The 25,743-nt window shown below is 41.9% G+C and overlaps 2 protein-coding genes across 2 annotated transcripts; both read left to right on the forward strand.

The window, feature by feature from the left end:
* The first annotated feature begins 4,211 nt into the window (after window positions 1-4,211).
* LOC118095464 (vomeronasal type-2 receptor 26-like) lies at window positions 4,212-11,555 on the forward strand. Its single transcript, XM_060281233.2, has 5 exons — window positions 4,212-4,349; window positions 4,848-5,708; window positions 6,847-7,074; window positions 8,612-8,738; window positions 10,654-11,555. Exons 2-5 carry the CDS (start codon window positions 4,872-4,874, stop codon window positions 11,553-11,555), a joined length of 2,094 nt encoding a protein of 697 aa, XP_060137216.2. The 5' UTR covers window positions 4,212-4,349; window positions 4,848-4,871.
* A 6,025-nt stretch (window positions 11,556-17,580) lies between these two features.
* Window positions 17,581-24,028, forward strand: LOC118095465 (vomeronasal type-2 receptor 26-like). Its single transcript, XM_088655969.1, has 3 exons — window positions 17,581-17,724; window positions 22,698-22,824; window positions 23,127-24,028. The coding sequence occupies exons 1-3, from the start codon at window positions 17,581-17,583 to the stop codon at window positions 24,026-24,028; spliced, it is 1,173 nt and encodes a 390-aa protein (XP_088512095.1).
* The last annotated feature ends 1,715 nt before the right edge of the window (window positions 24,029-25,743 follow it).

The following is a 25,743-nucleotide window of genomic DNA, read 5'->3' on the forward strand; positions in this document are numbered from 1 at the left end:
TACTATTTCATAAAATTGTATTAACAATTCTATATATATTCCGTATCAAATTTGGACACAACACCACATTCCACAATGGGGAGTGTTCTTAGCAACATAGGCTATACAATTGTCACACCTGCGCAAGGTAAAAGCCCTTTTTTGGGACCTCAAAACTCAGCCAGCAGACCCTGCCGGGCATGCTGGGAAAAGAACCTACAGGAGAGGTAGCAAAACATCGTCCTCTAGCGGCGTCTATACTGTTACTGCATCTTAAAAAAGCTTCCTTGTGTGTTTGATGACCCTATATAATGTTGTATATATGTGACTCTAAAGCTTGGGTTCAATTTTATATCTGCTTACAGTGACTTCAAAAATGGTCAAAAAACTGATAAATAAAAATTTTAAAATCATTTTGTGCGTGAGGTTTTTTTTATCAAATCTCTTTGAAAGTAAGATTTTATCTAATCTTTAATGAAAGCTCATTAAATTTTCATACAGGGAAATGAGGTTGTAAAAAAAGTCATCACCGTATTATATTCTTTTGCTGAGGCCTGAGTTGAACAACAAGGAACAGCTAATGAGGAATAAAAAATAAAGGAAAAATAATTCTGTCCTTTGCTATAATCTCTGTTTTTCTCTGCATGTAGAGCATAATATTTTCACATTTTCAGCAGCTCCCTTATATAAATGTTTCTAGTCTCCAAAAATCCCTAGTTGAAAATTCATTTGGAAAAAATGCTTTAGGATTTTTTTTAGGAGTATAATAATAGTAGTACATTATACACGGACATTATTCTCTTGTAGTATATTTTAGTTTGAAGACTCGGAGCAATTCTTGTCAAAATTTACTTATAAGCAAATCTGTATCTGGTCTTAATTCTCAATGATAAAACTTGCCTCAAAGCTTTCAGCATAATGGAATCTAGAAGACTGTACAAGGAATGAACTTCATCCTTTTCAAACCATTTGTGAAATATTAGTTGACTATTTTCCTTTCCAGTTCGTTGAGCCAGATTTCACTGTCAGCTATTCCCTACTACAGAACAACAGAATGAAAGATAAAGCCTGTTGGATCAAGCTAGTGAGCCTTCTGGTGCAGCAGCCTGGACACAAAGCCTGTGGGAAATCTGCAAGCAGGAGCTATGTACAAAAGCACTCTTCCCTGCTGCGATTTACAGCAACTGGTATGCAGAAGCATTCCAGCCTCCAACCACAGAGGCTGGAATAATAATAATAATAATAATAATAATAATAATAATAATAATAATAAATTTTATTTATAGCATAACTTCCCCAGCCAGGACCAGACTCAGGGCGGCTAACATCAAAGTATATGATACATTAAAAACATAAATCAAACAATCCTAGCCATGTCCTCTAGGAATTTCTCTAATTCACCTTTAAAACCATCCAAGCTGCTGGCCATCATTGCTACCCCCAGCAGCGAGTTCCATTGTTTAATTATATGCTATGAGATAATACAGTTCCCATAGCAATGTTTTTTTAAAAAAGATATTGTCTGAATCAGGTCCCCTTGAGAAATTCAGAGATCTAGAAAAGGCATTATGAATGAACCATGCTCTGGTCCATCACACTTTCTTATTCATTCTGATAGCCAAGACATTTTGACAGAATATTGTTATATAGAATATTATGTCTCATGATGCCTTTCCATTAAGGTGACAATAGTTGCTACTGTTTCTGCTGTTCCTTGTTAGTCCCCTGTTATGCAAAAATCTCCAGGTGACCTTGAAGCGTTAAAAAAAAAACCCATAAACATAAATGCATTATACAGAATTCATGCAAAACATTTTGGTTTGCAAAACACACACATACCAGCCACAGGAAGCTTTGGCAACATAACAACAGCAAGACATAATCTCAGACCATCAAAAACCCGGGGGAAAGGGTGAGTCTGGAGGGTGGCAACATGAGAACGGGCCTTTTCTGCAGTAGCTCTCCATTTGTGGAATACTCCTGGTGCCTTCCTCATGTACCTTTAGGTGCCAGGCAAAATCATTCCTCTTTTTGCAAGCCTTTAGCTAATTAAACAATCTATGACACTTTGAACTGTGTGTGGCGGGGTATTGTTTTTGTTTGTTATTTTGGTAGGTATTTTTGTGTTTTTATATTGTAAACTGTCCTGTGATCTTCGGATGAATGGCGTCATAGAAATTTAATAAATTCTTTAAAAAATTACGTGGCATCAGAAGGATTTCAGCAAAGCACCAGGTGGACCTCAGTGGGCAGAGCATTCCACGGGGGGGGGGGGGACCTCAACTGAAATGTTTAGTTCACTAATTTGCCTCATGGATCAGAACACAATATTCATAATGTATTGATCGGGGGGGGGGGGATTCACCAGATATAGAACTGAAAGCCAATATGTATTTTAGGGCTGTGCAGGCTTCCCGCTCCCCATCTCAATTCAATTTACAGCATGATTTAGTCACTCAGATTGCCCCCCCCCCCCCGCATTAAGAATGAATCAATTTAAATGGGCTGACCATTAGGCCAGGGACTCGATGCTTTCTATGGGCTCCTCTCCTTCATTGCCCCTCTCCCTGACCTTTGACTTCCTTGTGCTAGAATACAAGTGCTGGGTCTGTTTGCTGCTCCCCCCCCCCCATCACTGGGCTTTGTCTGGATAGTCATTTGTGGGTGGGTGGGGGCTGTGCTGCAGTAACTAAGCTTCCAAGTTTTACTGCTGTTTGTGATTAGTATAGTGGAAGTCAAAGATCAGGGAACATAATAAAGCAGAGACTGGATTTTTCTTTTAGCAGTATTCTCTCCTTCATATGTTTTACAAGTGTTGTACAACTTTGCAGTCAGAGACAAGCTCCATGGAGTTCAAGGGAGCTTACTCTCAAGTTGCTGCTATGCATAGGGCTACAGTCATGACACATGGTTGACAAATATGGGGAAACCATGTCTCCCCAGACAAATTCCAAGATACTAATGACACATTGCTACATTTTGGAATCTCCTTTCATTATAGGATTTCATATGCTGAGCTTCTAACTTCAAAATTCACCACTATGCCACTGGTTCCTTATTACCTAACCAAAGGGAATAAAAAATGACAGTCCTGAATATGGGACAAATTCATATTCTGCAGCAATTCCACAGGGAGTCCCCAGCTTTGAAAGAATAACTATGGTCATGTTAGATTATTAAGAGGACTATAATTAAATCTGCCGCTTTTTAAAAAATCCATGTGGATTTTCCGTGGCCACTGGCAAAACTAAGGGCAAAGGATGCAATCAATCTAACCAGGGTAATTGAGGTGAGGCCTGGGTTCTGATTTTGGGTACTCCCAGATTGCAGCCTATGAGGAAACTAAACTAGCATTCAAACAGTTTTCATTTTGAAGATGCTGATTATAATATTCCTTGGGAAATAGCGGCTTCTGTGTAGGATAAAGATTTGCCCTTGTATTCAGGATGGTGATTTTCGTGGTCTTGTTGCTGGCACTGTTTCCTTATAGCATACGTCAGGCTCATAAGGCGATATGCAACCTCCAAGATCCACACCACCCACTACACGTGTATTATCAGCCAGGAGATTTCATCATCGGTGGCATTATTTCCCATGGTGCCTTCTTATCCACTTCTGCAACATTCATGGTGGAACCTCCACCAGAACTGCCTGAAGAGCTTGTGTAAGAACTCAGCTTCATATGATCAATCCTAGAGCAGCAGCTTCAGAACACTGGCTGAAACTGCAAATGTCAGCTCATTTATCTGAGGATAATTCTCTTTGATTTTAATACAATTTATCTTGATCTGAAAACTCACAGGAATCTGGTGTGAATAAAGGGAATACCGCAAAAGTTCCGATTTATAGGATATATACTATAAAATATAGAATACAGTGAAAATACACTGAACCCACAATGGAAAGTAAGTCCCATTGTGTTCATTCGGACTTTGTTCTAGGTATGGATGTATAGATTTACAGTAAAGTAGCCTGTGAGTAAGCCCTGCTGAACCCAATATGATTTACTTCTGAATAGATATTTAAGGTTTCTAAATGTTGAAGATCCTTCTGAAACAAAGTGCAACTCTTGTTCTAGGGTGGTGCCTAAGGGTTACCAGCACATCCTGGCGTTGGCATTTGCAGTCAAGGAGATCAATGAATGCCCCCACATTTTACCCAATATCACCTTGGGCTTCCACATCTATGACAGCTATACCAATGCAATGAAGACGTATCTTGCCACACTAATACTTTTATCCAAACTGGAGAAATGTGTCCCCAACTATATATGTAATATTGAAAATAATCTGACAGGAGTTATTGGGGGAGTCGACTCTGAAATCTCCTTTTATGTGGCAACAATTTTGGATGTGTATAAGATTCCACAGGTAGGACACTTATGTGCAATACCTTTATTAGATTGCATAGAGGAAAAGAAGAGGCTAGGTCCCCCTCTCCAGCAAGGACCCTGTTACCCCAAGCATTCCTGGTAGCAGAGGGAAGAGGGGGCTTTCAATGATCCAGCCCTTTCACTTCTACTAGGCACTTTAATGAACACATCACTTTCCAGTTAATTTCCATGGGAAGGGAGAATGATTCATTCAAGGAAAAGAAAGGATGCAAGGGTAGCTAATTCTCTGATTGGGACCCAATGTGTCCCTCCCACCAATTTTTTGAAACCCATAAGACCCTGTCAAATTTGGCAATAGTCTTATGGTAAAAGAGACACAGATCAAAGCAGGAATGAGAGATGGTCCCAGTTTTCTGCCCATCTGAATGTGTGGGTGCATTCATCCAACAGGATTCTTTGCATAATGTACATGAATAGTTTGAAACAACTCTGCAAATGATACCCCATCTCTTCCCTTCTTCTATTTCCTCTTTAGCTCATTTATGGCTCTGCTCCAGTGATGAATGATAAAAGCCCGGGGCTTCCCTTCTACCAAATGGCACCCCAGGAAGCCCTTCAGTATGAGGCAATTCTCTCTTTGCTTCTGCATTTCAGGTGGACGTGGATTGGAGTTGTTGCAATGGACAATGACAATGGAGAAAAAATTGTCCGTACTGTAGTTCCTCTGTTTTCAAAAAATGGCATCTGTTTTGCTTTCATAGAAAGAATTCGCAATTTTAGTTTTATCACTGAATTTAATGGCTTGCTACAACAGGGGGCAAAAATACATGATAAAATAATGAGCAGCAAAGCTAATGTAGTGGTTGTCTATGGGGAACCTTACTCCATGACAACTTTTAGATGGCTTCCATACCTATCAGAACATAATGACATGACAAACAATGCAAAAGGTAAAGTATGGATATCAACAACTCAGATTGAATTCACTTCAAATGTCTATCAAAGAAACTGGGATTCAGGAATATTCAATGGTACTATAGCCTTTGAAATTCACTTCAGTGACCCACCAGGATTTCATCAATATGTTGAGCACAGAAACCCTTCCAACACAGATGGGGATGGTTTTATCAGGGACTTCTGGCAACAGGCTTTTGATTGTGTATTCCCAAATATCACAGCAGACAAGGTGGAGGGGAACATTTGCACAGGGGAGGAGAAGCTGGAGAACCTTCCTGGATCATTTTTTGAAATGAGCATGACAGGCTACAGTTACAGTATCCACAGTGCTGTCTATGCCATGGCCCATGCTTTGCATGCTATGTCCACATTCAGACTCAGACACAGAGCAATGGCATATGGAAGGAGAGTGAAGAATCAGAATCGACTGTTTTGGCAGGTAACAGGCTGAACACCCTCAACTTTGGAGAACATTGTTACTTCCTCACAATATATGGGTTTCCAAAATGCTGTCAGCTTGCTGCTCCCCCCTCAGGGTTCAAACATTTGGCATGCAGTTCAGGAAGAGGAACCCAGAACTGCATGTATAATTTTGCAGATAGAGCAAGAAGGGGAAATGATGGGTGTGTCCTTGTTCCCAGTGGAATGGGAAATGATGGTTGGATCCTTGTTTGAGCAGACACTGCCCTGTATATGAGAACAATGCGCTTGTATTAGAGATGTGTTATATGGCCCATTGAGGTGCTGTTTCACTCACAGACAGGAAGCAGTGGTAATGGTAAAGAGAGATGTGCTGCATTATCTCTCTCCCATATCCTGTGGCATCGTGTGGCAGGATGTTGATAAGTGTGTACCAGGGGGGTGGAGTCTGACTCAGGAGAAAGGGTCAGTGATTTGTGGGGAACTATACCAGTCGGAGGCAACAGCTGCAGGCATGGGAAGCTTCAGATCTGGAGTGTGGAGCATGGGATGGGTCGGAGGAAGAGGAGGAAGAGGCAGGCCAGGCAAGTGAAGGGCCAGGGGCTTCCCCACCCTCTCCTGTACCACTGTCTCCCAGAACCAGAAGGGGATTGAAAAAGGATGATCAGAAAAAGCTTCCACACAGCTGCATACATCCAGCCCCATTGGGGAAAGTGGAGGAGGAGGATTGGTCCCCTGTTGTGGCAACTGCACCACAGAGCACGGGAATAGCTGCCTAGACACTAGAATGGTGGACGAAGGGTATCCAGAGCTGTAGATGCAACTATAAGTGACAATAAAGAGTTAACTATCTGCCATGTGCATTCCTTTTGCTGTTGACATGCTGAAAATTTTGCTGTTGACATGCTGAAAATTTTGCCTTACACACCACTGATCTTTCTCCTGAGAGGTGGAGTGGGAGAGAGGAGGCTGTCAGAAAGAATGAGAGAGAAGCATGTGTTTGAGAGGAAATTGACTGGCTCTGTCCATGCTTGGCCATGACTTCACTCATAGCTGACTGAATCACCACCCACCATTGACTCTGAGTTCTGCCCACAGAAAAGAAACATTGCCCTGCAACCTTTCCTAAACACCTGTCTTTTCTGTTTTCAATTTAGCTCCACCACTTTCTGAGAAGTATCTCATTTAACAACACTGCCGGAGATGTGGTCACCTTCAACCAGAATGGGGAGATAGCATCTAGCTTAGATATTATCAATTGGATTATATTACCCAACCAATCCTTTAATAGAGTAAGGATTGGAAGGATGGATCCCGAAGCTCCTCCAGATCAAGTGTTCACCATTGATAAAGAGGTGATAACTTGGCACAGCTGGTTTAACAAGGTACAATCCAAGTGACAGGCATTTAGCAAGACATCCATCAATAAAGGAACCCTGGTGTTCTATCTTGAGGTTTAAAACTGATTTCATTTTACATCAATGAACACTTGTGAAAGACTTATTTTTGGTCTGAAAGAAAGATATAGTGTGGACCAATACAAAGGATAAAATGATACATAGGATAAAATGTGACTGAAAGGTGAGGCAAAGGACGTGGGTGGTTGGAGGAGGCAACAATGGACAAAAGGAGACCAAAAGGAGAAACAGAGAGCTGTCAGCAGCATATATAGAGACAACAACAATTCATAGGGGAGCAGCAGAAGATGAAAAGGGATGGGTGGTAGTGAAGGTGGAAATATTGGAGGGAGGGGAGGACAGGAATGAGTTGAAGAGACTCATGGCAAACATTATATTTACTGCTATTTTCCTCATTTATTTATCTATTACTTTTGTATACTGCCTAAATGACTACGTTCTCTTCCCATTTAGTGTTATTGATGCATATTTTTTATGAATAGTTCTGTTCTGTTCTCTTTTTTTAAAAAAAAAAAAAGCTGGCTCAATGGTCATGTTTACTTAATAGGCATATTTTTTTCTCATAATACATAACTACATATTTTGTTCTGTTCAAACTGTCTCTGCCTTCCAAGAGGCACAACATATGTTGGAGAGCTAACATCACATTCCCAAGGTGCCAGGGCTGGAGTCAGATGCACAGCAAAGACACAGGTGTCAGTTGTCAGTGAAATTAACTCTTTATACAAGGAGTGAAATTAACTCTTTATACAAGGAAGAGGCATACAACTCAGCAACCTTTCCTAGTACATCTTACCCCTATGGAGCAGTTGCCAGGACTGAAGGTCCCTGTCTGCCCCATTTTCTAAGGCTCATTCTCTTCTGGATGTTTCCCAAGCAGTCTTAAACTGCGTCTGCACACCTCTGTTCTCTGTTCTGCCTTCCTCGTTATCCCATGTGTTCTCAGAGACTGGGGGGAGGGGGGAGCTTGTCACAGCAGAAGAGGCAGAGTCCCTCGATTCTTCAGCAGCCTCTTGACTCCCCTACTTTGCTTCACCCTCAGTCTGTACTGCTCACTGTCACAGATTCCTCCTGCTTGCTAAACCCTGTTGTCCCTTCAGTATCCAGAACCTCCTCCCAATCTTCCCCCTTGGACCTCTTCTTAGTGTCTGAGCCTTCCTCCTCTGAGATTTCCCTTGTGGGCTCCCCAGTTGGTGCCCCCTACCACTCCATGTCATCTAGCCATTCCCTGACACAAGGTGTGAATCAGGACATCTTGTACTAGAATTGACAGAAACTGAATTTGTTAAGTGTTTGCAAATGACTTCCTCCTCTTCAAATAGTGGCTGTTGGGACTATAGGGTTGACTATTGCTTCTACAGTGTCCAGTGCTCTCTATTGAGCCAATTCATACTCTGCTGAAATGCTGCGTCAGTTTAGTAAGGCAATGCTGGGTCTAGAACCTGAGGGATTCCAAACTTACTCTTTTCATGATTATTGTTCTGCTCTTTCATTTATGGATTAGGTTCAGCCTCTTTCTGCCTGTACTGAAAGTTGCCAACCAGGATCTAGCAAGAAAGTGAAAGAAGGGAAACCATTTTGCTGCTATGATTGCATCCCATGTCCAGAGGGGGAGATTTCAAATCAGGAAGGTAAGAGACACAGATGATTGAATCCAGGCTTAATTAATTGCACCTGGTTCCCTAATAAATGAAGGGGGGTCTAAATCTAGTAATTGCTAACAAACTACTTCCAAAGGGGCCTAAGTGCATTCAAATTTGCCTGGGTCCAACAGTGGTTTATGGAATTGGAAAGCAAAATATCCATAATTCAGAGCACCAGCATTTATGAAAACATTCATGTAATTTTTCTTTAATCTTTGAAATGTGGTTGAAATTATTTTAAAAGTAGGGACAAGGAGAAAGTACCAAAATTTGAAATACTTTTCTCTGAACAAGAGGATAGATGTAGGGCTGTTCTGAGACCTTCTGGTTTTAAGTCAGTTTTCTAATTTTATGGTTCATTTTAACTTATTTTATCTCTGTTGTATATTTTGTAAAGTTATTCTACCCCACTTAGAAACCACACTGTTAAGCAGCATATAAATTGTTGCAATAAACAATGATAATGTGTTTGGAAAAGTCAGATGTTGTGTGGTTCTAGTGGCATCTAGAGAACCTGAGCAATTGCAATATTGATAAGATAAAGTTGTGCACTGTCTTTCAGAGTTAGTTTTACAGGTATAGTGCTCCCCATCATGGGGTGTGAGGCAAAGAGTGGTTCAGGGCAGGAGAAGTTGGTGTTTTAAAATTCTGAGACTGTATTATTTTCTGGTCCATTGTTTTCATTGTACAAAGTGAATTGCTGGAATGGATGACTGTGTCTTTGTGAGTGTTATTGATGAAATGGTAAAAATGTTATTTTAATACGTTTTTCTTTTATTATTAGCATATCAATTTAAGATTTTTTAGAAGTATTTTGGATTTTAAAAAAATGTACATTACTTTGAGGTTCTCCGGAATATAACGTGTTTAAGAAATTATCTGAATGAATCAGTACTTAAAGAGAGAGGACTTCTTTAAACAATGGGGATTTGTTTTTTGTTCCGTGGTTCTGTCAAATGTGGCTTGATGGAAAAATCATTAACAGGTTTGATGCCCATTTTCTTCCAGACCTAGCAACCATCATTTATGCCTATCTCAAATTGACAGGTGACCCTTACCAAGGTAGTTGGCTCCATATTTCAGCAATGTTAAATGTTTCAATTAATGGAGGATGAGGTGCTCATTACTTTTCAGAGGTGGTCAATAAGGTGGTTAGCTATGCCAAACCACAATAAATGGTAGAGGGGAAAACATTATACTGTACTGCTGGGAGAAAGAAGTGAAGGTGGTGGAAGCAGAGAAATGGAGCCAGGCAAAAGCATGGTTATTCAGCAACTATTCGCCACTGAGCACCAGAAGCCTGCACACCATCCGGAAGTGATTTTGCATGAATGGCTCTGGTTGTATTACCATCTATCTTCCTCTGCTGTTTCCTTTTTCTGAAAGATTAAGGCAGGTTCTCCCCACACACACCCTTTCTCACAAAACTGGGGGGGGGGGGGTAGGGTTGCCAGACTCAATAGTGGACAGGACTTCTGTGCCTTTAATTGCCCTGCTCTCTTTTGAGTCTGGAAACCTTAAAGAGAAACCAGCAGGCCCTTTGCTTGGAAATTAAACAAAAGGTCTGCTGGTTTCTCTTTAAGGTTTCCAGACTCAACCCTAGGGGGGGATGTCAGTTTTGCCGAGGGAACTCCATCACCTACCACTACTACTGCTTTTTTACAATCATGGGATACTTTTTGCACACCTTCCTGATTTCATTTGGCTTACCACATCCTTGTTATTACAGCACAATATGCTACTTTATCACCACATACTGTAGCTCTAAACCAGTTAAATCAGTTCCTGCCACATTTCAGATTTGAAAAGATACATTTGCTTCTGAGGGAGAGGGAGAGGCATAGAATGTTTCTGGGATTAATGGCATGTATGTGAGCTAATGTTCATACATTTCTTTTCCCAGATATGAATGATTGTTTTAAATGCTCAGATGAAAACTATCCAAGCAGGGAACATGATACATGTTTTCCCAAGGGCATCACCTTCTTGTCTTATGAAGAACCTTTAGGCATCTGCTTGGCCTCCTTTGCTATTTCCTTTGCTTTCATCACAGCTCTGGTACTGGGAACATTTCTGAAGAACCACAAGACTCCCATTGTCAAAGCCAACAACCGGAATCTCACTTATACTCTGCTCATCACCCTCTTGCTCTGCTTTCTTTCTGCTTTATTGTTCATTGGCCAGCCTAAGAAGATGACCTGTTTCCTCCGACAAACTGCTTTTGGCATCATCTTTTCAGTGGCTGTTTCCTGTGTGCTGGCGAAAACCGTCACTGTGATTCTGGCTTTCATGGCCACGAAACCAGGATCAAAGATGAGAAAGTGTGTGGGGAAAAGTCTGGCCACCACCATTGTCATTTCCTGCTCCCTTCTTCAAGCAGGCATTTGTACTGTGTGGTTGGCAATCTCTCCCCCATTCCCAGATGCTGACAAGCACTCAGTGGCTAAAGAAATAATACTAGAATGTAACGAAGGGGCTGTGGTTATGTTTTACTGTGTCCTTAGCTACATGGGCCTCCTAGCAATTATTAGTTTCACTGTGGCTTTCCTTGCCAGGAAATTACCAGACATTTTCAATGAAGCCAAGTTCATCACTTTCAGCATGCTGGTCTTTTGCAGTGTTTGGGTATCTTTTGTTCCAACCTACCTTAGTACCAAGGGGAAATACATGGTCGCTGTGGAGATCTTTTCTATCTTAGCCTCCAGTGCTGGTTTATTCGGTTGCATCTTTTCCCCCAAATGTTACATCATTTTGTTGAGATCTGAGCTGAATAATAGGGATTACCTAAAAACTTTAAGAATGTGAAGAATGAAATACCTGTTCTTTGTTGTGTGCTAAGTGGGGACCCACATTATTTTTCTTATCTTATTAATCTTATCCACGAAACTTTCTTTTCTCCTGGCTGAATCATTTGTTTGCAAAATTGCTGCAAAGAGGGTAAGGATGATGAATCTTGGGGCTGGACCTCGGCCTTTTGCCTTGCTCTCCCTCTGGTATCTTTTATTAGTGTTTAGTGTCAGGAATAACATAAACCTGGACACAGCAGAGTACACACAGGTTTTTCAGAAGCTTCTGGCTGTAGAGCAATGACTAGACGTCTGGGCTCAGGAATAGACAACTTCACCAGGATAACTATTCACAGTGTTTATTGGACAAACAGTATCCAGAAGTTACTCTGTACAAACTTTATAACATAAATGAAATAAAACAAATCCTTTCCTCTCTGTCTCTCTCTCACACACAACCACCTGTTACAAAAACAGTCTTTTTTTCACACAACACCACACAGAGCTTATCTTTTAGGAACTTCTTACCCAATCAGAAGGATGTTACTAAGGCTCTTGTCACCATGCAGAGAGAGAGATCAAGCCTTGGCTTTCAGACAACAGTTAATTGTCAGAAGTGGATAGCTGACTTTCTGCACGTATGCACTTTGAAATCTCTAACATCTTTTACATGGGAGAAAGTCACAGCAATCCACAGAAAACAGACTATCAGGGGCATTTCCTTCTATATAAGGAAGGAAATAAAATTTCTGCATTAACTGGAGCTTCTGGATCATGCCCAATGGCAGCCGCATGTAGAGCGTATTGTGACAAACCAGTTTCTAGTTATTGCTGGTGATTAGTTCAGGGTGGTCATTGATGGAACACATTGGGGGAGTCTTTCTAGCTTATGAAGTGTGCCAGTGTGGTGTAGTGGTTAAGAGCATCCTCGCTCCTCCCCATGCAGCTGCTGGGTGACCTTGGGCTTGTCACACTTCTCTGAAGTCTCTCAGCCTCACTCACCTCACAGAGTGTTTGTTGTGGGAGAGGAAGGTAATGGAGAATGTTAGCTGCTTTGAGACTCCTTAGGGTAGTGATAAAGTGGGATATAGAATCCAAATTCCTCCTCCTCCTCCTCCTCCTCCTCCTCCTCCTCTTCTTCTTCTTCTTCTTCTTCTTCTTCTTCTTCTTCTTCTTCTTCTTCGCATGCTGAAATGCCAGTGTAAGGGGGAGGGCTTATAGGGAACAGCCCCCCCCATCAGGTCGAGTTCCTCTCAGAGCAGCAAGTCCAGTAGCAGATCAGATTACAGGAATCAGGAAGTAGAGAGGGAGGAGAGAGGCTCTGACAGCATACGAGAGCCTCAACACCGAGTAGAGAAGGAAGCAGCTGGGGAGGAAATGACGGGAGAGCAGTCAAAAGGATAGCCCTTCCCCCTGACACCTGAATTGAGGCACACGGCACCCCATAGGGTGAGAGGGAGGCGCTTTGGGGTTCCCAAGCTGTTATGTTGGGCGTGAAACAGAAAGAAGCCATTGCGAGGTTGTGACTCGGACTAAGCAGACATGTTTTCCAGACTATTTACACTGTAAATAAGATGCACAATAAAAACACCTTAAAGACAAGCAGGTGTGGAGTGTTGTTACTCAAGAGTAGCCGCAAGAACCTCTGACAGCCAGCTTTCTACCAATATGCCCAGTGGAACAGGTACTGTAGGTGGATGTAGCACACTTCCCTCTCAAAGTTATATCAAAGTGTGTTGGATAAGGAAATGGATGGACAAGTGTGTAAGAGAGACAGAACAGCTTGCACACTCTCATTAAAGAAATGAAGAGGTTCTAATGGAACCAGCACAAGTGTAGTATTTAATCATTTTTACCCACCTCTCCAAGAGCAGCTAAGAAAGATCAGCAGTAGGTAAGTCCTTTTCCTCATGTTTACAATTCAACAGGCATAGCACAAAAGGGAAAGGGAGTGTGAATGAGCAAATTTGGGGAGTCATTCATATATGTGTGTATGCACATGCGCATGTGTGTGACTTTATATTTTAAAATCACTCTCAAAGTAATATCACTCTCAAAAAAAATTTTTTTGTGCATTCATGGTGGACTTGTGTCAGGGCAGTCACATGGAATCCGGTTTTTAATACTGCTTGTGTCTGTTTGTGCCTGCAAAATTTGTGAGGAGGTCACCCTGCTTCATTTCCAGTTGGCACATATCCCATAACTTCCTGCTGAATTATCATAACTTTTTTATATCACAAAGCTCTGGTTTATTTCTGACACACTGTTGCTTAGAGCTCCTCAAATAGTAAAAATGTGGTAGCATTGGCTTGTGTCAAGAACATGTTGCAGAATACACCCACAATAAAATACCGGTCTGGGTGGCCTACACACACACACACACACACACACACACACACACACACACAGCTTTTTTTCTGGGAGTACACAGGGGTATGCATTCCCCTAAACATTTTGTGAATCTAACAGGAGAAGAAACTAAAAAAATAATAATAGTTTCTTCTCTAGCATGGTGAATCATCAGTTCTGTTGCTACCCCTGATGGCAGCCTCATTTCCTGCCACAGTGTTTCATGAATCTCAGACGGAAGCGAGTGTTTAATGTGTGAAGTAGGAATTGGAATCGAGCACAGTGATTGGTCAGTTTTGTTGTTACCACCTCTGATGGCAGCTTCCTTCCTTTTCCCAGTGTAATGCATGTTCTTTGTACTTTTGTCCATTTAATGTATTTATTTTTCCCAATTTGAACTATAAAATGGTGGTTTTCTTGAGTCAAAATGAGAGTACCCCTAAATATTTTTTAAGGAAAAAAAGCACTGTGGGTGTGTGGTGTGGTGTGGTGTGGTGTGGTGTGGGTGTGTGTTACAATAACACTTGATAAATAGATGAAACAGTACATAATATCAGTAACAAAACACTCAAAAGCTCTGATTGAGTAACTGTACCAACAATATCTTAAGTCCAGAATAATGAGAACATTTTCCATGCCTCCAAAACAATAGTAAGTTTGGTGCCACTCAAGCTGCCAAAGAGAGAGAGTTCTAAAGCTGGGGGGGGGGGCTGTTACAGAGCAGGTCTCTACTCTGGTTATCATCATCTGTCCATTACACAAATGGGTGTTTTGGGTGGGAATTGTAGAGTCCAGGCAGGTTCATATAGAAAGAGACTGGTCTTTAGGTATCTAGGTCCTGAACTGCCAAGAGCTTAAACTGAGTCCAGAAATAACCGAATTTTTCCGTGTATAAGATGCCCCCATGAATAAGACGCCCCCTACTTTTGGGGACGCCAAATTTAGAACATGGGCATATGCACTCTCTGTGTATAAGATCCCCCCAGATTTTTAAACCATATTTTGAAGTAAAAAAAAAAACACCTGGTCTTATACACGGAAAAATATGGTAATTGGCAGCCAGTGTAGTTGAACAAGAAGTGTAGTATGTTCCATGAATAGTCAGGCAGAGGAATTCTGCCCTAGCTGAACTTTCTGAACCATCTTTGTAAAGCAGCCATTTGTAAAATGCATTGCAGTTATAAAACCTAAAAATTCTCAAAACACAGAGAATTGAAGGAAAGCTTTTCCCATCTAGACACTGTCTAGTCTAAGTTATGAGCCAAATCTAGTAAAAGGCACTTCATGCCACCTTAATGTTATATTTTTAATAGGGATCTTCTAAGGAGCAGCTAGAAATTGAAGAGTTCAAGGAGGAGTCAAGCAATGCTAGTCTCTCAGCTGAGATGATTGAGAGTACTTGCATTCCCAGCCTTCGCTCTTCTACAGTACATGGAGCTTTCTCTCAAACAACTACTACTGTACATGTATAGAATAGAGGTCCAGCCTCATGGCAGATCAGAGATGTGAACTGAGGTTTCCATGGCCTAATTCCAAGATGCTACATATACCATTTTACATTTTGGAGTCGTCTTTGGCTACAGGAGCTGCTAGGCTAGGGTGAATTCCTAACTTCAAAATTCCCCTCTGCACCACTGTTTCCATATAGTCTAACCAATGGGAATTTAAACTGACAGTTCTGAATATTCTCTAGCAATTCTACAGAGGTTCCTCCATTTTGACTTAATTATTGCCCTCCTGGTGATCAAAATGTCTGTAATTAATCCTGCTGCTTCTCAAATCCCTGGTGCAGTTTCAGTGGCTGCTGGAAAAACTCAAAATAAAGCTAGTGGAGGATGTGTTAAATAGAATCATGGTCATGTAAAAATGTGTGGGGTACATTGAGAATAGCCAAGGGTAGAAGGAAGATATGCCCTTGTATGGAAGATGGTGGTTTTTGATGTTTTTCTGCTGGCACTATTTACTCAAAAGGTTTGTCAGGTCCACATGGAAAATTGCAGGGGGCAGTATATACATAAGCCACTTCATAAGTACCACCAGTCAGGAGATTTTATCATTGGTGGCATTGTTTCTCATGGTGGCTTTGTCTCCAATCCAAGAACCTTCACTGAAGAATCTCCACCGGAATTATCTGAAGAGCTTGTGTAAGAACCTTTTGTTTTTACTTCTATTTATTGTATGAGCTTATAGCTGTAATAAATTTGATCTGATCTTCTATTTGTTATGTCACTGGAGTCCTAGAATAGCAGCATCAGAACACCTACTGGGTCTGCAAATCAATACACTCTTATTTGGGAATAGCTCCTTTCTAACTGGATTAGATCTATCAGACTAAAAATGCATAGGGTTGTAGTGTTCAGGCAGTTAAAACAATACTGAAGTTGGGGGGGGTGGACCCCATTGCTCCACAGGGGAGTGAATAACATGTTATTGGGAAGAGTATGGGAGAGGGGTAGTACCTCTGGTTGAGGAAACCTCTTTTTCCTTCTGGGTTAGTTTGTTCACCTTTGGTCCCCACTCTGCACTCAGCTCTCACCAGTGGCTTCTAGAAGCTGTCAAGCTGCAAGAGCAGCCACACCCTGGGAACGGCTTTGACTGGCCAACTAAACCAGGTATGGGGAGCTGATGAGTTTCAAACCCTCAGTGAGTTAGGGACTTCCTCTGCATGTTAAGACAGGCTTTGGCGGATTGAGAAAGCCCATAAGCCTGAGGCTGAGTTGGGAGGAAGAAGGACATGCTCACACATTACACAGCAGCAGACATGTGTTTGTCATGGAACATGTGTGAGAGAGAAGGCATTTGCCAAGCTACACCATGTTTTTCTTTTTCAATATGATCCAACTCTGTGGGAATCAGATGTATCTAACCTTAACTGGTCTCCTTCTTTAACTCCCTTCCCAGTTCCCTTACTTCAGAATAAAATTTCTTTTCTTTTTGAGGATTAATCAGAGCACTTGCAGGAAGCACAGACCATTATTACCCAAATGGAAACTCACTTATGCATACTAAGAAGATTCCTAATAATCAGCTTCAAATCACAGTATTCCTCCCTTTTTCTTTCTAGCCCATGACCACTGCAGCAATGCAACCTGCCTTCACTTTTCCTCCCCTACTCTGGCCTGACACCTTGCAAATCCAGGTTTATGATATGGCTCTATAAATCCACTAATGGGGGCTGTGCTATGAGAGAATGCAAATACAGTATGGTGATATGGAACTACAGATCCTACAACTGGGGCTGCATGGTGACATTCTCACACTTTTGTTATACAGAGAGAAAGCTCAAAGTCTCAGTCCCCTGATGAGTGGAATTGCTTGCAATGTCACAATTATAATCCAGTTGTTCTTGTTGTTGTTGATGATGATGATATACAGAACAAAATAGTAATTAAACTCACAACACAGCAGAAAGGGAGACCTGTGTTATTTATTAGGGTCTTACAATCTTATTCCCTTACAATCTTATGCCCCTATACCAATGATAAAGCCCACTGAACTCAAAATAATTAACTTTGTGTTTTGATATAGATTGCAACTCTTGTTCTAGGGTGGTGCCTAAGGGTTACCAGCACATCCTGGCCTTGGCATTTGCAGTAAAGGAGATCAACGAAAACCCTCACATCTTACCCAACTATACCTTGGGCTTCCACATCTATGACAGCAACGATAATGCAAGGAAGACCTATCATGTCACTATGCTACTTTTATCCACACTGGAGAAATTTGCCCCAAATTATATTTGTGATATCCAGAATAATCTGACAGCTGTCATTGGAGGACTTGACACTGAAATCTCCCTTCATGTGGCAACTATTTTGCATCTCTATAAGATTCCACAGGTAGGGCACTTCTGTGTGTTTATGTGTACGGGGATCCAACACCATTTTCATAATTCCTTGGTCCTTCCAGATTTTATTTTGTGGGTTGGAATCAGAAATGGATGGAATAGGAATAGCCAGATTCCTTCCTTCCTTCCTTCCTTCCTCCCTCCCTTCCTTCCTTCCTTCCTTCCTTCCTTCCTTCCTTCCTTCCTTTTCCAAGACTAAGAAATCCCTGTGATATAGTTCAATTATAAATGAGGGAGGAAATTGGAATTGGGAACAAGGCAGCTTCTGATGTTCCTGTATTCATAGGTTTGTGCAGTGTTTTTTCCCTTTAAAAATGTTTAGGGATACTCGCATTTTCCTACTCATTTTGAAATACTGCCCCTCAATGAGGCCATACTTAGATTTACGAAATGTTTAGGGGTGTGCATACCCCTGCGTCCCCCCAGAAAAAAGCACTGGATTTGTGACAAATACCAGCCAATCATACATACTCTCTTTTTAGGGGTGGTTATTGAAAGGATGTGATGCAACAATTGCTGATATTTTTGGATTAGACCAATTAGCTTGACCTTCCTCAATTTTAGTTCAAGAATGGTTATGGGAATGAATCAACTTGGGATAGTCTGATGGATGACCTTTATTGGGAGATGAGAAGGAGATTGCAACCCTCATTCTTACTTGATCTCTGTGACCTTTCATGCCATTAAACCATGGTATCCTTCTGAGCCAACTTAGTGAGATGGGTATTGAAGGCACTGGTTTTCAATGGTTCTGATCCAGGGTTTGTTTCAATACTAGAATGGAGTGTCATAGTGTATTTTCTTATATCCCATGTCATTTAGCACCCAAAAATATTCACTAAATGAATATTCACTAAAGGAAGGTGACTTCTTGGGGTTATATGTTAGTCATACACAGAATAATAAAACTTAATGGGATATTAATCAGGAAATAAAATTCAAAGAAGTAAAATGGCAATGTTTGTTCCAGTAACTGATAATCATTGTCTTCTTAGCTATGAACAATGAAAGCATTTGACAACAATTTATTTCTGTGACAAATCATATTGTTGACATAAGTGGAATCTTCCCATCTCCAGCCAAGGTAATTTTAGCAGCAAAATGAGAAACCTTACCGTGATCTGAACACAGATTTCAAAAACAAGCATAAGACCCATATTGAGATTAATCTCTGCTTTTAATAATTTTATTATTTGTACCCTGCCCATCTGACTGGGTTGCTCCAGCCACTTTTGAACTATTCCAATCAGCATTTCCAACCATAGTATTTATTTCTCCAATCTTTCCTTAGCTCACATATGGCCCTGCTCCAATGATGAATAAAAAGATCCCAGGGTTTTCCTTCTACCAGATGGCCCCCCAGGAACGCCACCAATTTGCAGGGATTCTCTCTTTGCTTCTGCATTTCAGATGGACATGGATTGGGGTCCTTGTGATGGATAATGACAATGGAGAAAGATTTGTGCTTAGTGTGCTCCCAGTGTTTACAGAAAGTGGTATCTGCTTTGCCTTTCTAGAAAAAATTCCAAAAATGAGTTTTGCCAGTGAAACAGAGGATATGATTCAACACGGGGCAAAGCTGCATGATGAAATAATGAGCAGCAAAGCTAATGTAGTTCTTGTCTATGGAGAATCTTATTCAATGGTAGTTTTAAGATGGCTTCCATATCTAAAAAACTTCGTGCCTGTGGCAATGAATACACAAGGTAAAGTATGGATAACAACAGCCCAGATGGAGTTCACTTCATTTGTCATTCAACGCAATTGGGAGTTGAGATTGTTTCATGGCACTATATCTTTTGGAATTCACTTAAATGACTTAAGAGGATTTCATCATTATGTTAAGAGCATAAATCCTTCTACCACAGATGGAGATGGTTTCCTCAGGGACTTCTGGCAACAAGCCTTTGGCTGCGGATTTCCAAATTCCATGGTTGGCAATGTGGAGGGGACTATATGCACTGGGAAAGAGAAGCTGGAGAGCCTTCCTGGGGATTTTTTTGAAATGAGCATGACAGGCCATAGCTATAGCATCTACAATGCTGTTTATGCCGTGGCCCATGCTTTGCACGTGTTGACCTCATCTAATGTCAGAGGAATGGTTCACAAAAGGAGACAGAAGGATTGGAACCAACAGTTATGGAAGGTAAGGGGTTGAAGATTCTCGTCTTGCATAGCACCTTGGAATAATGTTACTTCCTCCCAACAACTGGGGTTCCTCAGTGCTTTATTTCCTGGCTTTACTACTTTCTTTTTAAAAAAATTATTGAAAAGAAACTTTTAAACAATACAAATTGCCAATAACATAACCAATTACATTCCCCCCTTTCCCCTTCCCATCCCTCCCTCTCCCACCCTCTAAGGACCTCCCTCAGCTCCCCTCTCTTGTTTGTTTATACATATTATTCTCTGCATGTTATAAAATTGTACATACCATTGCCTTATCTGTCATGTGTTCTACTAATAATTTGTGGATGTTTATTCAAAACTTGCCAAGGAGTCCAGATCCTTTTTAAATAGTGTGTAAAAAGTTCCCATTCTTCCTTGAAGTCATGGTTGTCCTTCAAAGAAGCTCCTGCTTTTGCTTTTTTTTCCCCCAATCTAGCTCCACCACTTTTTAAGAAGTATCTTATTTAACAACACTTCGGGAGATGAGGTCTCCTTCAACCAGTATGGAGAGCTAGTCACTTGCTTGGATATTATCAATTGGATTATTTCCTCCAACCAATCCTTTCATAGAGTGAGAGTTGGAAGGATGGACCCACAGGCTTTTCCAGATCATGCATTTACCCTTCATGAAGATGACATAACATGGCACAGCTGGTTTAACCAGGTAGGGTACAAGTATCTCCTGTTTCAAATGAGTTCCAGTATTGAGAGATCTACATTGGCTCCCAGTACGTTTCCGAGCAAATTCAAAGTGTTGGTGCTGACCTTTAAAGCCCTAAACAGCCTTGGTCCTGTATACCTGAAGGAGCGTCTCCACCCCCATCGTTCAGCCCGGACACTGAGATCCAGCGGCGAGGGCCTTCTGGCGGTTCCCTCACTGTGAGAAGCAAAGCTACAGGGAACCAGGCAGAGGGCCTTCTCGGTAGTGGCACCCGCCCTGTGGAACGCCCTCCCATCAGAGGTCAGAGAGATAAACAACTACCTGACATTTAGAAAATACCTAAAGGCAGCTGTGACAAATTGAAGCACTTTTAAAATGTTGATTTCTGCCCGGCTGGCAAAGAGTTAACCCACCTCCAGCCTGACTGACATAGAACTCTGATGGGGGCGGGACTGTGCCCGGTTTGAAAGGAGGGAGTGTCGGTTTTGGTCAGTTAGGAGGGAGAGGGAGGAAGGTGTGGTGTGATGTTATGTGGTGGCTTATATGAAGACAGTTAAGAGGCTAGGAAAACTTAAAGTTAAATGTTTGACTGAGTTTATTTTGTACAACTGGAACAAAGCTAATTAATAAATGACACGTTAAAGAATCACTTATGTTTTTAACTCAATAAAACTTCATCTCTGTTTTTGCCAACAAGAGGTCCGTTTGTATTTTTCCAGCGAGGTACCAGGACTCACAGCCGTGGTGACTCAAGAGAGGGCCAAACTCACCTCAGGCAGGGAGGTGGTGGTTTGTGTCCTGAAGTTACACGGAGGAGGCTTAGAAGGGTAACCTGAGGTGCCAAGAAGTTGCCAGAGTGCCTAGGGCAAACTTCTACAGTGGGGGAATCCAACTGAGGGAGACCCTTTACAGGAGGCAAGAGGTTATTCCTGGGGGACAGCCTAGAGTTTCTTAAGGTACCAGGCCACGTAGGCTGGAAGGCTCTCCTTACTTAGAAACCCATTAGGAAAAGGGGTTTATTTTTGAGGCGGCAGGAGAAGAGGGTGGGTGTTTTCCCCTCTGGATTCCTGTGTCGCAGTGATAGTAAGGCAGAGTGGGACCAGGGTTGTCACAGCAGCCCTTTTTAGGGAAGTTTTTAATCTGTGATATTTTAATGTATTTTAATGTGTGTTGGAAGCCGCCCATCTGGCGGGGTATAAATAATTTATTATTATTATTATTAAATGAGCACTGGGGATCTGTCCAGATTTCTAAAACTGCTTTCATTTAACAATCATACACACCCATGAAATACTGATTTTTGATTGAAATAATATTACTATTTATGAAGTGATATAAAAAGGAAACCCCACAGATTTCTTCCCAGGCTGATGTGCCAGAAAGAATGGAGCAGAAATGTGGATGGAAAGGCAACATAAATTGCAAAGAGACTAGAAGGAAAAATTGAGAGAAGACAGGATAAAGTAGAAGAGAAAACATGGTTTTAGGGGAGCAGAAGAAGAGGAGAAAAGAGGATAGTGAAGAGGCTTGAGCAGGAAATTTGACACACATCAGTCTCGCCGCTCGGCCTCTGCCTGAGTAGGAAGAAGACAAAGCGTGCAGCAAGCCGATCCCTAGCGCCTCTCGACAGGGGCATCGCCTCCGCCTGAGTAGGAAGAAGACAAAGTGCGCGGCATAGCTGACCCCCCTCGCCGCTCCACCTGAGTAGGAAGAAGCACACGTCGCGCTATGGAGCAGGTTGCCAGCGGCGGTGCTCCAGAGCCCAGATCCTCGGATCCGGCGCTGGAGCACTGCCCCCCGGCAACCCGCTCCGTAGTGCGACGTGAGGTCGTGCGTCGTGATGCGTCACGCATGCGCGCGAAGGACACCCCACCCCCTGGCGGGGTGCCTTCTGGTGTGCCACCCCAAGCAGCCAGAAAGCTAGCGACGCCGCTGCCCAAACACTTCAGTATCAGTGAAAAAGATGTATTATTGCCAGCTTTCAATGAACAGTAATGCTTAATCTAGTTCAAATAAGTATCTGCTATATCATACCAGGTATTTTCTCCCTCTACAAACAAAAAGGACCAGAATCCAAAAGATTCCCTAATAATTGTTCTCTTTATTATAATTATGCTCTTTCATTTATGGATCAGGCTCACCCTCGTTCTTTTTGTACTGAGAGTTGTCAACCTGGATCTAGCAAGAAAGTGAAGGAAGGAGAGCCATTTTGTTGCTACGATTGCACTCCATGCCCAGAGGGGAAGATTTCAAATATGGAAGGTAAGCAATACACATAGGAGCCCGAATCCACACAGCATTACTTGGACTCAGCTCCCATTAAAATAAATGCAAGTGTAAATACACTTAAGTTACTCTGGCTCAAACTCAGAACAGCTGTTAATCAGAGGAATATGCACATAACTCAATAGGTTAATCTTTTAATGCTTAGAATGTTAATGAAAGGTTATTGAGACTTCTATACAATATCAGCACTGGCTGTATTATTGGAATGGGCATGTGAAAAGGGAGCAACTATGGCATGTTATTGAAATTAATGGCAATACACATCTTTCTTTTTCCAGATATGAATGACTGTAATAAATGCTCAGATGAAAACTATCCTAGCAAGAGGCAAGATACATGTGTTCCCAAGGATATAAGCTTCTTGTCTTATGAAGAAACCTTAGGGATTACTTTAGCCTTCCTTGCTCTTTTTTTTGCTTTAATCACAGCGCTGGTGCTTGGAATATTTCTGAAGAACCACAACACTCCAATCATCAAAGCCAGCAACCGAAACCTCACCTACACACTCCTCATCTCCCTCTTGCTCTGCTTCCTTTGCGCTTTATTGTTCATTGGCCAACCTGAGACCATGACATGTCTCCTCCGACAAACTGCTTTTGGCATCATCTTCTCAGTGGCAGTTTCTTGTGTGCTGGCAAAGACCATCACTGTAGTTCTGGCTTTCATGGCCACCAAACCAGGTTCCAGGATGAGGAAGTGGGTGGGGAAAAGACTGGCCTCCTCCATTGTTCTTTCCTGCTCCCTTATTCAAACTTTCATATGCAGTGTGTGGCTGGCAACCTCTCCTCCATTCCCAGATCTTGACATGCATTCACTGATGGAAGAAATTATACTAGAATGTAACGAGGGCTCTGTGACAATGTTTTACTCTACTCTTGGCTATATAGGCTTCCTGGCAGCTCTGAGTTTCACAGTGGCTTTCCTTGCCAGGAAGTTACCCAACAGTTTCAATGAAGCCAAGTTTATAACTTTTAGCATGTTGGTCTTTTGTAGTGTTTGGCTGTCCTTTATTCCCTCCTACCTGAGCACTGAGGGAAAATACATGGTAGCTGTGGAGATCTTTTCTATCTTAGCCTCCAGCTCTGGTCTGCTGGGTTGCATCTTTGCTCCCAAATGCTACATTATTGTGCTGCAGCCTCAACTGAACAACAGGGAACAGCTAATAAGAAGAAAAGAATGAAGTTTTTATTGCGAGTTATTTGTTATGGCATATTAGTGCATGTTTATCTTAGTCTTTTGTAGTGTTTGTTATCTTTTTCTTCCAAGTTAAAGGTAAAGGTAAAGGGACCCCTGACCATTAGGTCCAGTTGTGACTGACTCTGGGGTTGCGGCACTCATCTCGTGTTATTGGCCGAGGGAGCCGGCGTACAGCTTCCAGGTCATGTGGCCAACATGACAAAGTCGCTTCTGGTGAACCAGAGCAGCACACGGAAATGCCGTTTACCTTCCAGCTATAGCAGTACCTATTTATCTACTTGCACTTTGATGTGCTTTCGAACTGCTAGGTTGGCAGGAGCTGGGACCGAGCAATGGGAGCTCACCCCATCGCAAGGATTCGAACTGCCACCCTTCTGATCAGCAAGCCCTAGCTCAGTGGTTTAACCCACAGCACCACCCGTGTCCCCTTTTTTCTTCCAAGTTACTTGAGCACAAAAGGGAAATCTATGGTAACTGTGGAGATCTTCTGTATTTTAGCCTCCAGTGCTGGATTGCAAGGTTGCAGCCCTTTCCTGCTCCTTTTTTCAAACAAGCATGTGTATTCTGTGGCTGGTACCCTCTCTCCCATTCACTGACCAAAGAAATCATACTAGAATGTAACAAGGCATCTGGGTCTATGTTTTACTCTGCTCTTGGCTACATGGCTTTTCTTGCCAGGAAGTTACCTGACAGCTTTACTGAAGTCAATATGATCACTTACAGCATGTTGATCTGTTGCAGTGTTTGGTTGTAGACGCAAACTGTTAGGAGTCCAAGTTCCCAGCTCGATAACACAGTAAACGTATGTAATTTAAAAGGAGGATTTATTGCAAAAACAAGCAAGCCAAGCATCCGGCATCATCACTACTTAGAAGTTGACCCTTCTAAGGAGTCCGTCCTACGTCTACAGAAGATATTGAACCTACATCTCAGGCTCTTGGGTCATCTGCAGCTCCTTCCTGTGACGAACAGCTGTCTCTCTCACTTTTCGCGCCTGTTTGTGCTTCCTGAGAGCTTTGGTTGGTTCCAGCCTGCTCTCAGCTATTGCCTTATCAGCCTGCCTGTCAAGGTCATGAGGAGACGAATCCTGCAGCTGTCGGCTCTCCTCTGCCTGAGTAAAATCCAAGCTTCTCTGATCCTGTCTGCTTTCTGCAGCCGGCTGCAAACCTACACTTGGAGCTGGCGTATTCATGACGCAAGCACAGTGTCAGGACAGGAAGGGTGAGCTGATAAGTGGTGGACAAACTGATGCAACAACGTTCTGAGATTGAAGATTGCCACAACTTTATTGATTAGAGATGTAGGTAGGCTTTTGGTTTAGGCATTTCAAAAATCCCCTTCCAGAACAGATTCTGCTCCTTTAATAGGAAAACACCAGTTTCAATACATCACATAATTTTGGGTTACCCTCTTCTTGACACCCTTCGCAGAGATCTCCTAGTGACTTCCTTACAGCTTAAAATATTTGTTGAGGGACAATACTTCCAAAGCTACCAAGATTGATTTGGGGTAGTTAGCCGAGATCTTTCAAGCTAAATCTAAAGTTGCATCTTTTATATATTGTATATGTATGGATTATCAATGTATTTTGGTTGACTTTGTATGATTTTATTGTTTAAATGTATGCCAATAAAGGCCAATAACAATAAAAAATGGCAGAGTTATTATGTTGGAGTGGAATAAAGCCATGGACAGAGA

This window comes from Zootoca vivipara, chromosome 12 (genome assembly GCF_965207765.1).
Source record: "Zootoca vivipara chromosome 12, rZooViv2.hap1.1, whole genome shotgun sequence".
NCBI classification, from domain to species: Eukaryota; Metazoa; Chordata; class Lepidosauria; order Squamata; family Lacertidae; genus Zootoca; species Zootoca vivipara.

Excerpts from the sequence above, each read along its gene's own strand:
- LOC118095464 (XM_060281233.2), top strand. The coding sequence starts at position 4,872 with ATGAATGATAAAAGCCCGGGGCTTCCCTTCTACCAAATGGCACCCCAG. Across the intron at positions 7,075-8,611 it reads GGCACAGCTGGTTTAACAAG|GTTCAGCCTCTTTCTGCCTG; the intron begins GTACAATCCAAG and ends TTTATGGATTAG. Across the intron at positions 8,739-10,653 it reads GGAGATTTCAAATCAGGAAG|ATATGAATGATTGTTTTAAA; the intron begins GTAAGAGACACA and ends TTCTTTTCCCAG.
- LOC118095465 (XM_088655969.1), top strand. The coding sequence starts at position 17,581 with ATGCTACTTTTATCCACACTGGAGAAATTTGCCCCAAATTATATTTGT. Across the intron at positions 17,725-22,697 it reads ATCTCTATAAGATTCCACAG|GCTCACCCTCGTTCTTTTTG; the intron begins GTAGGGCACTTC and ends TTTATGGATCAG. Across the intron at positions 22,825-23,126 it reads GAAGATTTCAAATATGGAAG|ATATGAATGACTGTAATAAA; the intron begins GTAAGCAATACA and ends TTCTTTTTCCAG.